This window comes from Hirundo rustica, chromosome 1 (assembly GCF_015227805.2).
Source record: "Hirundo rustica isolate bHirRus1 chromosome 1, bHirRus1.pri.v3, whole genome shotgun sequence".
Taxonomy (NCBI): Eukaryota; Metazoa; Chordata; class Aves; order Passeriformes; family Hirundinidae; genus Hirundo; species Hirundo rustica.
This window is the reverse complement of record NC_053450.1, coordinates 109,192,584-109,207,310: the sequence shown is the minus strand read 5'-3', so window position 1 is coordinate 109,207,310 and position 14,727 is coordinate 109,192,584. Positions and strand designations below refer to the sequence as shown.

At 43.9% G+C, this 14,727-nt stretch overlaps 1 protein-coding gene and 1 long non-coding RNA gene across 2 annotated transcripts in view; both read right to left on the bottom strand.

Annotated features, from left to right (window-relative positions):
* Positions 1 to 1,067, bottom strand: part of DPY19L1 (dpy-19 like C-mannosyltransferase 1) — a 46,142-nt gene extending 45,075 nt beyond the window's left edge. Inside the window, exon 1 of the mRNA XM_040082773.2 lies at positions 721 to 1,067. Within this exon, the coding sequence (XP_039938707.1) occupies positions 721 to 1,015 (295 nt within the window). The 5' untranslated portion in view covers positions 1,016 to 1,067. The remainder of the gene's footprint in view (positions 1 to 720) is intronic.
* Positions 1,068 to 3,989: 2,922 nt separating this feature from the next.
* On the bottom strand, positions 3,990 to 13,953 carry LOC120758255 (uncharacterized). The gene is made up of 3 exons (XR_005702821.2): positions 13,887 to 13,953; positions 6,687 to 6,834; positions 3,990 to 5,190 (listed from the first exon to the last, which is right to left on the bottom strand). It is a non-coding gene; the product is annotated as an uncharacterized LOC120758255 (long non-coding RNA).
* Between the last annotated feature and the right edge of the window lie 774 nt (positions 13,954 to 14,727).

Below are 14,727 nucleotides of genomic sequence, written 5' to 3'. Positions count from 1 at the left end.
TGACTATATAAATCACCAGGTTTTGAATTCCTGAAATAACTTTTACAGAATAACTTGTCAAAAGGGAATTTCTACATAGCTATGTTACTGGCAAATTTGCTCAAGCAGAAAAGTCAGACTTTTAAAGAATACACATCCCTCCACGCTTTCCAGCAGAAATAAGCTGGTCATGCCAGCACCGCAAGCTGCGATAGTCAACACCACCAGACAGACTGTTTTAACGAGAGTTAGTTACACAAACAGCACGTTTCCCCACTTCTCCCCCGAAGGATGCTGATGTGGTAAAGAGCCCTTTCCCTTTCCGTCGCCCCCGTTTCTCGCCGATCCCTGTGTGGGTTTTGTCAGCTTTTCTTTCTCTCTACCGTCCCCCGCGCTGTGACAGGCTGGAGCACGGGCCCGGGCAGGGCGGGAGCGCGATCCCGCCGCCGCTGCCCCGGGCAGTGCCAGACACCGCCCGCCGCCTCCCTGCCTCCTTCCATCCCGCGGGAGGGACCTTCCCGCCCGCCAGACCCCGGCCGCCGCTTCCCGGGGAAAGACGTCCCGGCGCTCCCCGGCAACAGCTACCCCGTGCACGGGGCAAGGATACCGCCACTTGCCGGAAAGAGGGACGGGAAGCGGCGCTCAGCCCCACCGCCCTTCCCCCGGGCGGAAGGGCTGGCTCCCATCCCAGCGGGGGCAGAGGGAGCGGGGAGGGCGCAGGGTTCGGGGCAGGAACCTCACCTCGGAGCCGGTCACCGCAGACGCGCAGGAGACTCAGGGGGCCGCGGCCCAGCACGTCCCGCTCGCCGTCCGCCGCGGGCCCCTCCCGGTAGAGTCCCCGGGGGTCGCCCCTAGCTCCCCGCCGGCCGCCGCCTCCCTTCCGCATGGCGCGGGCCCCGCCGGAGACCTGCCTGCCGGGCGAGTGCGGCCGGCGGCCACGGCTGGGGCTGGCGCCCGGCGACTGCTGCTGCTGCTGCTGCTGCCCGGGCTTGAGCGGCGGCGACTCTTTGTTCCTGCCTCGGCTCGGGACGACCATCTCCGCATAGTCCCCGCCGGGGCCAGGGCGCCGCGCCGGAGGGGAGGGGAGCCGAGCCGAAGGGGGCGGTGCTCAGCGAGGAGCTTCGCCCACCCCCTGGCAGGGCCCGGAGGCCACGGGGCGGAGCCGCAGCCGGCGGGCTCGTAGTAGCGGGGCGAGGGGGCGGCCGGTCCTCGCTCCGCCGCTGCCGCCGCCGCCGCCCGCTCCGCCCGGCTGGACACGTGGGGGCGGGGGCGGCGCTGGCGGCGGGGCGGGGAGCGGCTCCCGCGGGCCCCGCTCCGCCCCGCCGCTCACGGACGCGCCGCCCCGGGGCCCGGCGGGGAGGAGGAGGAGGAGGAGGAGGAGGAAAAGGAGGAGGAGGAGGCGGGAGCGGTGTTCTTCCCGCTCACTTTTTCCCCTCTTTTCTGAGGGGTGGCCGCGGTGCTCTCGCCGGTCCCCGTGCGGGCGGGCCTGCAGTGCCCTCCGTGCTGCTGCGGCCTTTTCCTCCGACAGCTCTTGGCGTTTCGCTCAGTGTCCTTTAACATTCCCGGGCCGTTCAGCCTTGTAATATCGTCTGCTTAAAGTGAGTCCACCCTAGAAGTGCCCGCCACATCTCCCCCTGCCCAAATGCCCAAAATTTTAACTTCCAGAAGGTAGCTTGTCTGTGTTGTTACTTGTCTGTGTTACAGCACAGAAAACACCCCTCTTCCTTCTCCTGCTCCTTGTTGTGGAGTTTTATTGTGGGTTTGCTTTTGCAATGCTCATACAGATCCAGCCAAACCCTTGGTTTGGGTTCAGAAGTTAAAAGGCCCCTTCGCACATAAACTCTGCGTAAAGTGCACCCTTGAGACGTAAGGTGTTAAATGACTTTTCCAGAGCAGTTATCTTGAGGAGCTCCCAGTCGCAATCCCTGAAGATCCTACTCTTATGTACGGCACAACTGTGGAACAAGACCCAGCTACGGCAAAGCCACTGTCCCTCCTCCTTGTGCTCTCCTACTCAGCACAGAACAGTGCTCAGGCAGTGGTTCATCCGATAATCATAAATTAATTTAAATACCACTTTTGGTAGTGTTGATTAAATATAGCAGAGTATAAACTCTTCAGTAACTGCAACCTCTCCAAACAGATTGATTTTGCTCCTTCTTATCTGACCTCTTCTTATTTTTATATTTCTTGACTGTACCTATTTCTTGCCTCCCAGGTGCTCCTAATTGCTGTCTTCAGGCTTTTCTTTATCCCTCTGCACTCGTCATTTTATGTTTCTGCTCCCAAGTTTTCTATGTTTGAATTTTCCATTCAACTGTTTACTTTTCCTAGCCTTTCCCCTTTTTTTCCTCTGACATATGTAGGTTTCTTCTATAATGTTTATAGCCTCTGTTATGTCCATGTCCTTTTTCCTAATTACTTTTATTAATCCTATCCTGTGAAACACAAGGTTTGAGTCTGTGGCAAATACTGGACTAAGCATTTTAAAAAATTGTTTAACAGATATATAACTGGCACAGGAAAGTAATTTTGGTTCTGATTCAGCCACTGAGGCAATGGAAGTGTAAGAACAGGATGGCTTTTGCTGTCTTTGTGCAGTAGTAAGGCTGCTTACACCCCAATAAGGATGTCAAGATACAAACCAGTACTAAACAAACCAGCCTGCGGGACTGACAGAAATCCTGTGTGTCCACAAGTTCTCTTGGCCCCATATTTCTTTCCTTGCTGGGGGGAGAAGCACCCTTCTACCACTAGCTGTTTTGGGGGGAAAACTGCAAAGGGCATGTATTACACTGATCTCAAAAAGGCAAGCAAGGAAGAAATACAATTTTTCATATAAGACAGCCGGTCTCCTGAGTACCCAGGCTCTTTCCAGCATGAATTACGTGTGGCAGTTTCATATTGCAAGAAACATTTATCTGTGCTTATTACATACTAAATATAAATGAAGGCATAAGAGGAACACCCTTCAAGTGTTTGAAGACTACATACTATTTTCCCCCACCTGCTTTTCAGGAGAAAAAGTCCCACAATTTGCTCTTTTTTGTATTTGATTTTAGTTGAGTAGCCTTGTTATAAATTCAGTAACCAAAGGAGTCTATTGTTGCTGTCTGAGTGATTGAAGGATACAGGCTCCAGATGGAGTTTTGTACGTAACCAGCATAGAAAAAGAGCAATATGATACGTTCTGCTGATTTTTAACTCCTGTAACCTATATTTCAATTTTTGCCAAAATCAATAGAGTCATGGAACACTTAGAAACTTGAAGGGTTGACATTATTAAGGTTCATAAAATTGCTGTGGGATGGCTCAGCTGTTGAGATTAACTGGGCCTGCTCCAGCCTGCAGCAGATCAATTACCTTCAGGCTTTTTTCTCTTAATAAAACTCTTCAGGCAATTTATTTCAACAGGTTAAAAGACCCCTTCGCACATAAACTCTGTGTAAGGTGCACCCGTGAGACATGAGGTCTCACCCACAGAACCTGGTTACAAAGGCACGTACTACTAAACAATTCTAAAGGTTTTAAAAGTTACCACAAGTGTGCAAGAACAAATCATCACTTTCTTAAATGTAAAGGTGCCCATATTCAGCAACCATGAATTGCTACAGGAAACCTCCAACACTACTTCAGAAGAGCTGCAGTAGAGTACACCTCTGAAAATAAAATCACGTTTGTTTCAATCTATAAGACACAAGTAGTAAGAAATAAAGTTTGGGTTTATATCATCACAGGAGTTGCTTTTTTTTTTTTTTTTTTTTTTTGAGAAGTGCTATGTTTAATACCCAGCATCACATTTCAGACAGTGTAGCTCATTATTTATCCTGCACATCACAGCAAAAGGAATGATTCCAATAAATCAGCACATATATTTCTGTTTATAACAAAAAAGGAAGGGAAGAAATATATCTCTGAAAATAAATTTTATTTTTCTCAACATTTAAGGGTGCTGATGGACATATTCAACTACATAGGAGAGACATAATCTTAATCAGATTGTCCTAACTTCTTTTGTCCAGGGAAAGCAAAATCCATAAGATGTTGTTCCACAGTTTTCTGCTGTCCAAGGACAAGGCACGTTCTGGAACATGATATTTCTGTTTCTGCTAGGCCTTCTCTAACTCTTTGGTCACACATTTTCTATGATCACTGGACTGTCTCTTCATATTTCCAAATCACTCTGACACATACCAGCAATCTCAGCTGGACAGTGGTTGTGACACACTGTCAGTGGAAACAATTCACTGTCCTCAGGTATAAGCCCCTGCTAGTGAAGCACATTGGCCTTGGCAGTTCTTATATATTCTCTAACAGTATTCATTCCTCAGGATGGTGGACTGGCACACCTCATTACCAAAGAGTCCAGAGCTTGCTTTCCTCTCCTCCACTCATTCTCATCTTCTATATTGTTTCATTACAGCAGTTCTCTCTTCTTCTCTTGCCTCAAGTGAGACCTTCACTTTCTAGTTTATTACCAATACCAACCTCTTCTCTCTTCAGTCACCTTCAAGGTGATCTAAATAAGAGTGCCTGTAGAGATTCCTTTTTTCAGTCTGTAATGATGTTTCTTGTACTGCTTGGCTTTGTTCTAGTGGCACTGCCTCAGAGTTTATTCTGCAGATTTTGTGACAAGGCTGCCGTTTCCACCTACCACAGGGCTTTGCTTCTGTGAAGTTTCTGTTGATCCCCCACACTTTCACACGTTCAGCAGCAGACTTAATAATAGCAGGACTGCATTGTAGCAAGTTAGAGAACTTCAGGATCCCTTTCCTTGGTTCATTTAATCCAAGGTTAGCATGCAATGAAGGCATGTTCTAGAAAGTATGTCTCTTCAGAAAACCATTGTGTGATTGCTGCATGGTTAGATGTACTCAGCCTAGCATTAAATGAGCCATTTTGAGTGCTGACAGCAAGAAAGCTGCAGCAATGTGGAGCTCAGAGCCTCAGGTAACTAACCGGGATGTAAGAGCATTTTGTGCTCCACGCCATATGGCCATATCTGACTTAACTCATTATTTATACTACTTGAGCTTCAGTCATAGAGCAGACAAATTCTTGCTTGCAGAAAGATCTTTATGAAAGCAGAAATAGTTGGGACCTCTTCTTGTGAAGACCAGGCTGAATATAAGTGCAGAAGACAAAAGGAGTCTCATAAGGTAGAAGTAAAGATGCAGGATTGTCACTGGAGTTGTTACATGGAGGAGTTTGCTAGGGAAAAACAAAAACAGCACAATGCAATAGCAAGCTATTATAGTGTGTATTTTGTCATATTTAACAGCTTTGTGGGACCAACTCACTTTCTGCAGGATACAAATATCCCCCCTTTAAAGGGAGCTAGCCCCTTTAAACAAATATCACCTATAATCTGAGGAGGGGAAAGTATGCTCCTGGTAGGTTAGTAATCTGATCTCTACTTGAACATAACTGTTCATATGTATCTTCTCTCACTTTTAAAGCTGCAGTTGCATTTTAACTTTTGTATCTATAAAAAACCATGTAGAACTGGATTATCTGTGTCTCTATGGCTAACTGCTCATACAAGCAAACCCTCGTTTCCACTAGAAACGAATAAGGACAATCTACCTAGCTTGCCTGCCCTGGCAACAACAACAAAAGAAACAAATAAATCACATATTTTGTAGGAGAGGTCCTGAAAGCCCTTCTATCTTTGACACAGAAATTACTTCCTTTGTTTTTATAATGTTGGTTGTAAGTCTCAAACTTCCTGCTGCCAGAATAACACTGAAGAACATTAGTGACTCAGAAAACCTAATTAGTCTCCACCAGACTTCTTCTGCTTTCTTTGCTTTCATTTTCCAGTACCATATATTCATGCTACATTAAGTGCTTCCCTGCAGCTCTGGAAAAAAAAAAAAAAAAAAAGGTTTGAAAAAAGAACCTCTAGATACTATAATTTCAGGAAAGAAATTTAGGCTACACTGAGAACCTTTTAGGTAGCTCTAACATACTTCCAGTAACACTTCTTTCCTTGCTACAAACAGAACAATGAAAGCAGCACAGGCATTCATTTGTCCTATTGACCAGCTGACTGGGGAGATTTGGCAATGCCCCTTCCTAAGATATGGAGTGTGATCATCTCCTCACTACTGAGGCCTTTTCTGGTCTTCACTGAGGACTTCTAACTCCCCTGCATGACATAATCTCCTTACAGATTTCAAAATTAAGATCTCTTGCTGTACACACCACATTCTTATTGCCTGGCATTTGGCCACTGTGAGTAGTCATGCTAATTTGGCATAGATGCCATGATTCACAGCCACAGCAACTGCATCTTGTTATGCTTCTATTTGGAGGAGCAAATTATATATTAAGTTATCCAAGGACCACAGAACTCAATATTTACAAGCAGAAGTGATGGATCCAGCTTCCCCTAACCTGATTTACTAGCCGCGACGATTTTACTTAATTTTTTATGTAGTCGGTGTTTGTCTACTGTGTCTCTAAGTAGCAGCTGCCAAAAGATGCATCAGAGAACACGTTGGAAACAGCTTGCAGCGACAAGCAGAAGCTAAGTGATAACAACAGAACAGGACCATATGAACATGGGCTGAGCTACTACTATATTTCATGGCATATGCTCCCTGTGTAAGATTGAGAATATAGACACCACTTATGGTGGAAATACAGGAAGATCAGCAATGGACTTAGAAACAGGAGAAAATCAATGATCTGGAAGTACTCACAGAATAGCTTTTCAGTGAACAACTGTAGGGCAGCCAGATGTGAGAAACGGTGGTGCTCTTGAAATATGTTACCAAATTGAAGTCAGTATATCTGCATCGGTGGAGATTTACTGGCAAATCTGTTTTGGCATGAGAAACCTGTGGAACACTGTGAAATACAAACAGCTGTATCAGGAACAGCAGCAGGGTCTAAGCTTGCCTGTTCAGGTGTTAGCAAGTTTATTTCTGTTTTACACTTTGCTCAACCTGATTTTCATTTCAGTGGGGATTCTGGAATGTGCTTTTCTGCCCTGGTTACTGGAGGTAGAGAAGAGGCACATTAAGACAGTAAAAGAAAGTACCTCTAGCAAACTGAGCAACATGGCAGCCAAGACTGAGGGCAAGATAATCCTGCACATCAAACACCCCTTGACAAACAAAGTCGTGGCTTGGGAGTGCTGTTTGCTTCCTGTATATGACTGAGAAAGAGTGAATTCTTTATGACAAGCTGAGGTGACACATTCACTTTGAGGGCTGCAGGACACCCTTTCTTGGTATATCTGGTCTTTTTGCTAGATACCTTATAAAGAGGAGAAAAAAAAAAAAGATACTGAGACTACAAACCCTTTTATCTATACCCATACAAAACTAAAAATGTCATACAAATTTCACACAGAAAAATTTTGAAAATGGTACTTGGAGTCTCTGTTGGTGACTAAAAATAGTAGTTGCATCTTCTCCTCTCCTTCCTCACCTTTTCACCTTTTTGACAATCTGTCTCAGAGCATGATCCTAAATACTTCAGTATGCATTCTTAAACTTTGCTAAGAATAGCGCCCAACTCATGTTTTAAAGACCGTGTTCACAAAACATTAAGATGTGCCACAGTGTCAAGCATCTTGATGGAATTCATCCCTTTTTTTTCCAATTTGTTCCTGTGGAAATTTGTGGTGATCATGCCTTTACACTAAGTCCAACCCCTCCTTGCTTTTTGCTATTATCTCTCTAGTCTCTAGAACTACTAAGAAACAAACAGCTCTTTTTCGGTTGAAATGGGGCATTTGTCTGTGTCTGATCAGCTGTGTTCGCAAAAAGGCTCAATTATGAAGTTTGAAGCTTATTTTTGAGGTCACAGTGCCCTCTACTGTCCTTGGCATCCTCTGTGCTGCTGCATCGTCTTAATTTAAAACAACAGCAGGTGAAATAACACATTCATTTGTGTTTCAATATACTCTTTCATCTAGGCTAGTAGGCCAAGTCTGGGGTTGTTTGATTGAAAAGAAAACAGATTGGCCGGGTCATTATCATTTCTTGCTGACTCTCATGCTGCTTTGTCAGTCTTGCTTCTCACTTAAATTAAACCACCGATTTATGCAGATCTTGAATCACACCTGACTTGTAAATGTTGAGTAAGTCTGCATAAGGAAGCACTTGGAGATGCATGCAAAGTAAGAAGAATCAGGACTGTGTTTCAAGTACAAATTGTAAATACCTCTGCCACAGATTTGTATTGCTCCAGGTGATCATTCCAGCTCTGCAGATACAAATTACCTGTTACATACAGAGATGTTCTTTACAAGCTCCTCTTCAATTTGTGTTTGCCTTCACTCTCTCCATGAGTGGTGTGCAGCAATGTAGGTAGTTTCACTTCCCTGTGAATGTTGCCTGGAACACCACAGACTGTCCTGTGTGAGAGCCTGGGACCATTCCTGCTCTCCCATCAATCATTGCTCACAAGTAACCACAGACCCTTGGTAGCACTCCCTCTTTCACCCCAAAAGCCCCATTTACATTTACACAAGGCATGGACTGCTCTGGCCATTCCATTCCTACCATTAGAAAATCCTACTTGCTTTTGATGTTACCAAAAACAATTTAAAAAAAAAAAAAAAAAAAAAGGCATAGGCAACAAAAATCTCTGGCCTCACCCACTTCTCAAGAGGCATGCAGCTGTTAGCACTGAAGATACTATGTGAGGGGAAGGGGAAACCTTCCAAGATATACTGTTTGTTTCATGATCTCAATCTCTTTTTAGTTTGACAGAACAACTCATTATGCTCAGACAGCAGCAGCTGACTTATTGTTTCACAAGGCAGGTGCAACCACTCCGGTTCTTCAATGTGTTACAACTTGTTTCCCAGTAAGGGATCTTGTAGCATGGCTCCCAGTGGCATGACATGTGGGAGTTCAGAGGATTTCCCTTCCAGAGAGATTACGCTGATGATATATATCAAAGTATATATTGATGACGGACTGAAGCCTGAATATAGGATGGCATTCATTTTCTCCTGCTAGCCCCACAGTAAAATGAGGAGAATTCACTAAAGGATGCACTTTCAAGTGTGCATGTACAAGTGCACACTTTTTATATATGCCTGCATGCATATATAAAAAGCATCTATAAAATACTAAAAAATCCTGCACTGCTGAGCATGGAAGGCATTATTTCACAAGACAGACCTATCTTTTGCCATTTCTCCCATGCAGCTGTCACATCATAAAGTCACAGAGAATTTCACTGAGTAGAGCTGTGGTTCAGAATGAGTCCCAGGGCTGCATTGCAAGGAAACTGTGGCCCACTAGTAATCCTGGGTGTTGCTGAGGAACTACTTCATGGGAAGTATGCTTTTAAAATTGCCACTTAATGGAGAAAAGGATGTCAAAGAGCAGAACGACTGTCAGAAAAACATGATAAAGTTTTAAAAGGTATTTTCTCTTTAGAGAAAACTTTCCAATCTATTGAGGTGGTACTTAGAAAAATTCTATCTGCCTTTCAAACAGAAAGAGCTTCAATGCCCACTAACAACTCCCGAACTGCCTGTACCAGATTTAAAGTAGTTTCATGTTAGCACACCATATGCAGAATTCCTTTTTGCAGACAGCATGGAATCTCCACGTTCCAGCTGTCATTACAAGCCTTATTGCCAGCATTGTTAGAAAAACTGCAGAGAAAAGAATACAAAATAAATGATGACAGTCTTACTTTGCAGTCATTTTAACTTTGGTTAGTACTGGGGAGAGCTCAGTTAAAGGAATGTGAACACTGCACTTCAGAAAACATGTAGACCCACTGAAAGACAGGGACTACTCCTAATCTCCTTTATCCTTTACTGTCATCCTTATTTTAGATCAGCCATGGTAGTTGTAAAGCAGGTTTCCCCCTCCACCAAGCACATACACACTGCAGAAAACACCCTTGAAGTTCTACACAAGGAAGATGGAAAAAGTAGCCTGGAGAAGAGTAATCAGAGGGAATGTAATATCAGTTTTCAAACAGGCAAAAGGTTGCTACAAGAAGTGACAGAAGCATTGGATAAGGAATGAAGGGCTAAAATTTCAGTCTGGGTCAGGTTAGATACTAGGGCTAATTTCTAAAGAAAGAATAGTTAAGCATCAGAATCTTTAAAGGACCTGTGGAGTCTCCATTGTTGGGGCCTCTTAAAAATGAATAAGATAAACATCTTCCAGAGGTGGTTTAATTATAAACTGATCTTGGCTTGAGTCAAGGAGATGATCTCTGAAGACCCCTTCCTGCCCTACCTATTATTATTATATACTGGCTAATCCCTCAGTGAATATTTATGAAAAAAAATCATCCCAAGTATCCCCTGACCCAGCTTTGAGCTGGAGACCACCCAGCTCCTAATATACTGAGGAAAATGCCGCTTTTACCCTGAGATGCCATGCTGTTTATCATAAAGGCTCTATGTAACTTGGAGATTATCAGTCCTCAACAGTAAACTACATTGGCCAATTGGCCAACAGTAAACTACAGATTTTGCCAATACCTGAAATAGGAGGAAAACCAAAACCAAAACCAAAACAAAAACAAACAAAAAAAACCAAACCAAAACAAAAAACCAAACCAACAAACAAAAAAAAACCCAAAAACCAACCACCATAAAAAAAACAAACAAGAAAAGAGAAAGAACAGTTCTGGAAGCACACGAGCAGGGACAAACCTGCAATATTTGCTTGAGCCTTTCCTTTGAGGTGGGAGAGCAGAAGAAGAAAAGAAGGAAGAGGTAACACTGAGTTTGCAGTTGAAAATTAGCCCAGGTCTTAAAGAGGCACACAAGTTTCACTACTGGGTCTTCTATCGGGCTACTTTGTAAGTACAGTAGATGGTTTAAAATGAGGTGATAAAAGGGAAGAAAGAGAGCTGTAACAATAATTGTTTAGTAGCATAAATGAGGAAAAAAATGAAAAGTCAGAGGACAAAGAAGGAAAGAGGAAAGAAAAGTCGTACTGGAAAATAACTTTAAATATGTAAGTGCAACAGAGGCCTGACTCCGACAAAGATTCTGTGCTTTTCAGTGTTTCATATGTTTTTAAAGGAGGACTACAGGTTGGAAAAACATTATCTAAGTACAGGAGTGAATCTTGGCCCTGGGACCTGGATCCCCTGACCTCTGGTTTTTGGTCAGAGACCCCAAAACCTCACGCTCCTAAGGACATGTAAAAGCCAGTCAGCCATGGTTGAATTTCTCATGTAATTTAAGAGATTGAATTGTATCCCAGGATACAATAAATGTTGGTTTCTCATGGAATCATATCCATTCTATTGTCCACGTTCAAGAATGGGTCTGTCTCTTGTGTGATGGATTTTTGCTGCTGTCCTCTTTAAACTCACCCACTGTTTCTTCCTCCTCAGAATTTCCACAAATAAGTCCCAAAGGTCTTGTGAAGAGCCTGTTTCTGGTCCTCCCACCTCATTGTCTCTACTACCTGAATTAGAACCATAGCATGGTAGAAAATGCTGAGTTGGAATGGCCCCATCAGGATCTTCGAGTCCAGCTCCTGGCCCTGCACAGGATACCCTGAGAATCACCGTGTGTCCAAGAGCATTGTCCAAACACTTCTTGCAATCAGACAAGTCTTGGTGCTGTGACCACTTCCCTGGGAAGCCTGTTCCAGTGCCCAGCCACCCTCTGAATGGACAGCCTTTTCCTGATATCCAATCTAAATCTCCCCTGACTCAGCTTCACGATGTTTCCTAAAGTCCTGTCACTGGTTATGAGAGTGAGGAGATCAGTGCCTACCCCTCCTCTTCCCCTTGTAAGGAAGCTGCGGACTGCAGTGAGGTCTCCCCTCAGTCTCCTCCAGGCTGAACAGAACAAGTGATCTCAGTCACTTCCCACACGGCTTCCCCATCTTCATTGCTCTCCTTTGGATGCTCTCTGACAGCTTCATGTCTTTTTTAATACTGTGGTGCCCAAAACTGTGCACAGGACAAGGTGAGTCCCTTGCCTGGCTGGAGATGCTGTGCCTGATGTCCCCCAGGCTGGCCCTCCTGGCTGCCAGGACTCACGTTCAGCTTACTGTCAGCCAGGACCCCCAGGTCCCTTTCCACAGCACTGTTCTCCAGCCTCTCATTCACTGTGCACATAACTGGAGTTGCCCTGTCCCAGGTGCAGAATTTGGCACTTGCCCTTGTTAAATTTCATAGAAGAGCTGCACCCCTTGTGCAAGAAGAAAAGGAAAGCCAAAGAGGACAAAGAACTTCGTACCTGCCTTGCAACAAGAAATATTGTAACTGAACCTTCAAGTTTTTCCTACCCTTTTTCTGTTGTAAGGTCCTTAATAAACACTATCAAGTTTCTGTCCTATCTCTGCTCTACTCTTTGGAGTTACCCTATCCTTGTCTTAAAGTCCCTGTAATTTTAGCACTAAGGGAATTGGATTTTTTTTTTCCCCCCCCCTGGGGTTTAGCCCTCCTGTTTCTAAAAAGCTCTCCAAATATGGCTTGGAAGAAGAAGGAGGAATTCAAACTCAATACCAGTCATATGTCTTTACTTCTCAGAGGTGGCAGGGCTATGGCAGACACATGATTTGGACTTCAGCATTTCCATTAAAAGAGAATTCTTCCCATTTCACTGGGGAGTTCAGTTGAGGCAATCTGATCCTTTTGCAGAGACTATTCATCCTTTTCAGTGTGTGATTCCATTTCTTTAATTGTGTCCACTTGATTACAAAATCCCAAACTATCAAAATTAAAGAGGAAAATAAGTCCTTATGCTCATGATTTTTACTCAGTTTCTTACAGAAAAAGATATTTGGATATGCAGATATGAATTTGTCTAATTATGCAAAATGATTTTTTACTATATAGACAGTTTCAACTTAATTCAACACTACACTTTAAAATGGTAGGGTGTGGCTTTGTAATTTGATGACTTCCGTATTAATGATAGTTTAGATCAACACAATGAGTGGAAGGAAAAGGAGACAAGGTGCTGAGACTGTCAGCATGCTTTCTGAGACCCAAAGTGAAGGGCTGCCGATGTATGAAAATGATTGCCCCAGAAGAAAATACAAGCATCTTTATGCAAAACGTGCAATCTGCATAGTTTTGCCCTGAGTGAGGTGTTAGGCGTGGCAGGCTTACCCGGTTCAGCAGCAGCAAGTCCTGAACAACTATTCAGTTACACAACTCTGGTGTGGAAAGAAAGCTCTAAGTGGGTGCAGACATCTGCTTTAATCCCTGCGAGGCTTCCTGAGCTTTATAAATTGGCTTTTGTGTAGATGAAAATCAGGCTGTGTATTTTTTGCCTGGTGTGGTGTTGAATGCATGTTCCAAAAGTATTTAAAGATTACTTCTTTGTTAAGATACAGAGAAAAATACTTGTTTTGTCTACCTGGAAGAAATTAGAAGTAGTACATGTGGATACAAGCTAATTCTTTTCTCTTGTTCAGGCTCATTTATTGCAGACAGCAGTAATATTAGCTGAAAATAAAAGAGTTAAAAAAAAATGGTATCTTATCATTCATAATCCAAAAAGACATTTATGACTCGCCTGGACGCCATCCAACCAGTAAGTAGAAAACAAACAAACAAACCTACTGAGATAACAAACAAACCGGGGAAAAGCCTAATCAACTTAAGAAAAATAAAGAGATAACCGATGCGAGTCAGCACGCTTGCACTCACCATGCGGATTTTCCACCTGAGGACCTGGTAGAAAATCTGGGAAAACATACCCGAGGCAGACTGTGTTACATTTTGTGTATGGGGGGGGAAAAAAGGCTATCGCTGCCTGAAAAATATCCGAGGCATTCCAGCGAAATTGTGCAGCAGCGGCAGAAGAAGTTCTGGGCAAAGAACTGAGTCGCCACCGCGTTACAGGGGCTCGAGTCAGAGGAGGCAGTGGGAATTTAGGCAGTACCAGAGGCGGCAAGGGGGGCGCACGGAAAATATTACGTACAGGAATAATTTCTTACTCTTTTTCTTGCTTCTGTTCCCACCCCGCCGCCGTTTCCTCTCCCGCCCGCCTTGTCCCGGAGGCGCCGCCGGCAGAGGGCACAGGGCGCCCGCGGGATGCCCGCCGCGGACACGGGCGTGCGGCTCGTCCCGGCGGCCCCTGCCGCGCAGGTGTGACCCGGAGCAGGCGGAGTAACCCACTGATGCTTGACAAGAAATCATGAAGGTGACTGCCCCTTCTTCTTCTTTTTTTTTTTTTTTTTTTTTTTTTTTTTTTTTTTTTTTTTTTTTTTTTTTTTTAAATACCGTAAAGATGAGATAGTCGCATGAAGGAGTGTCTTAGGACCCCACATGGCCAAGAAGTTCAGTGATAAGTGCGTTTGTCAAAAGAAGGATCTGGTTCCTGGAAGCGGAAATGAGTTTCTAATTCAGACCAAATGATTTTCAGCTGGAAATAAAAAGAGGGAAGTATATCAGGAGTTGAAAATAAAAAGTTATTTGATAGGTGATGAAGTGTTTTAGTATTTCAGTTGAAACTGATGTCAATTAATAAGTTAACTGAGTCGTGATTAACTTGAGGACACAGACAAATATTTTCAGTGAATACAACGTTGTGTGTTTACCCAAAATGTGTGGGTCTTCTTGTTCTTCATTTAAATCATCCCTTTCTACTCCTCCAAAACTGATTTTTGCGTTTTCATTTAATTCTGGATTCCTTTTCCCCCTGTTTTTCCAGTTCATCAGCCAACCAAAACCATCCACAAACCCTTTTTCTTAGAGTCCTAAAGGCTGTGTAAAGAGTGACAGAGAGAAGTCACTTTTGCATTACTGTTTATTTTGGTTATGTAACTGGAATAAATT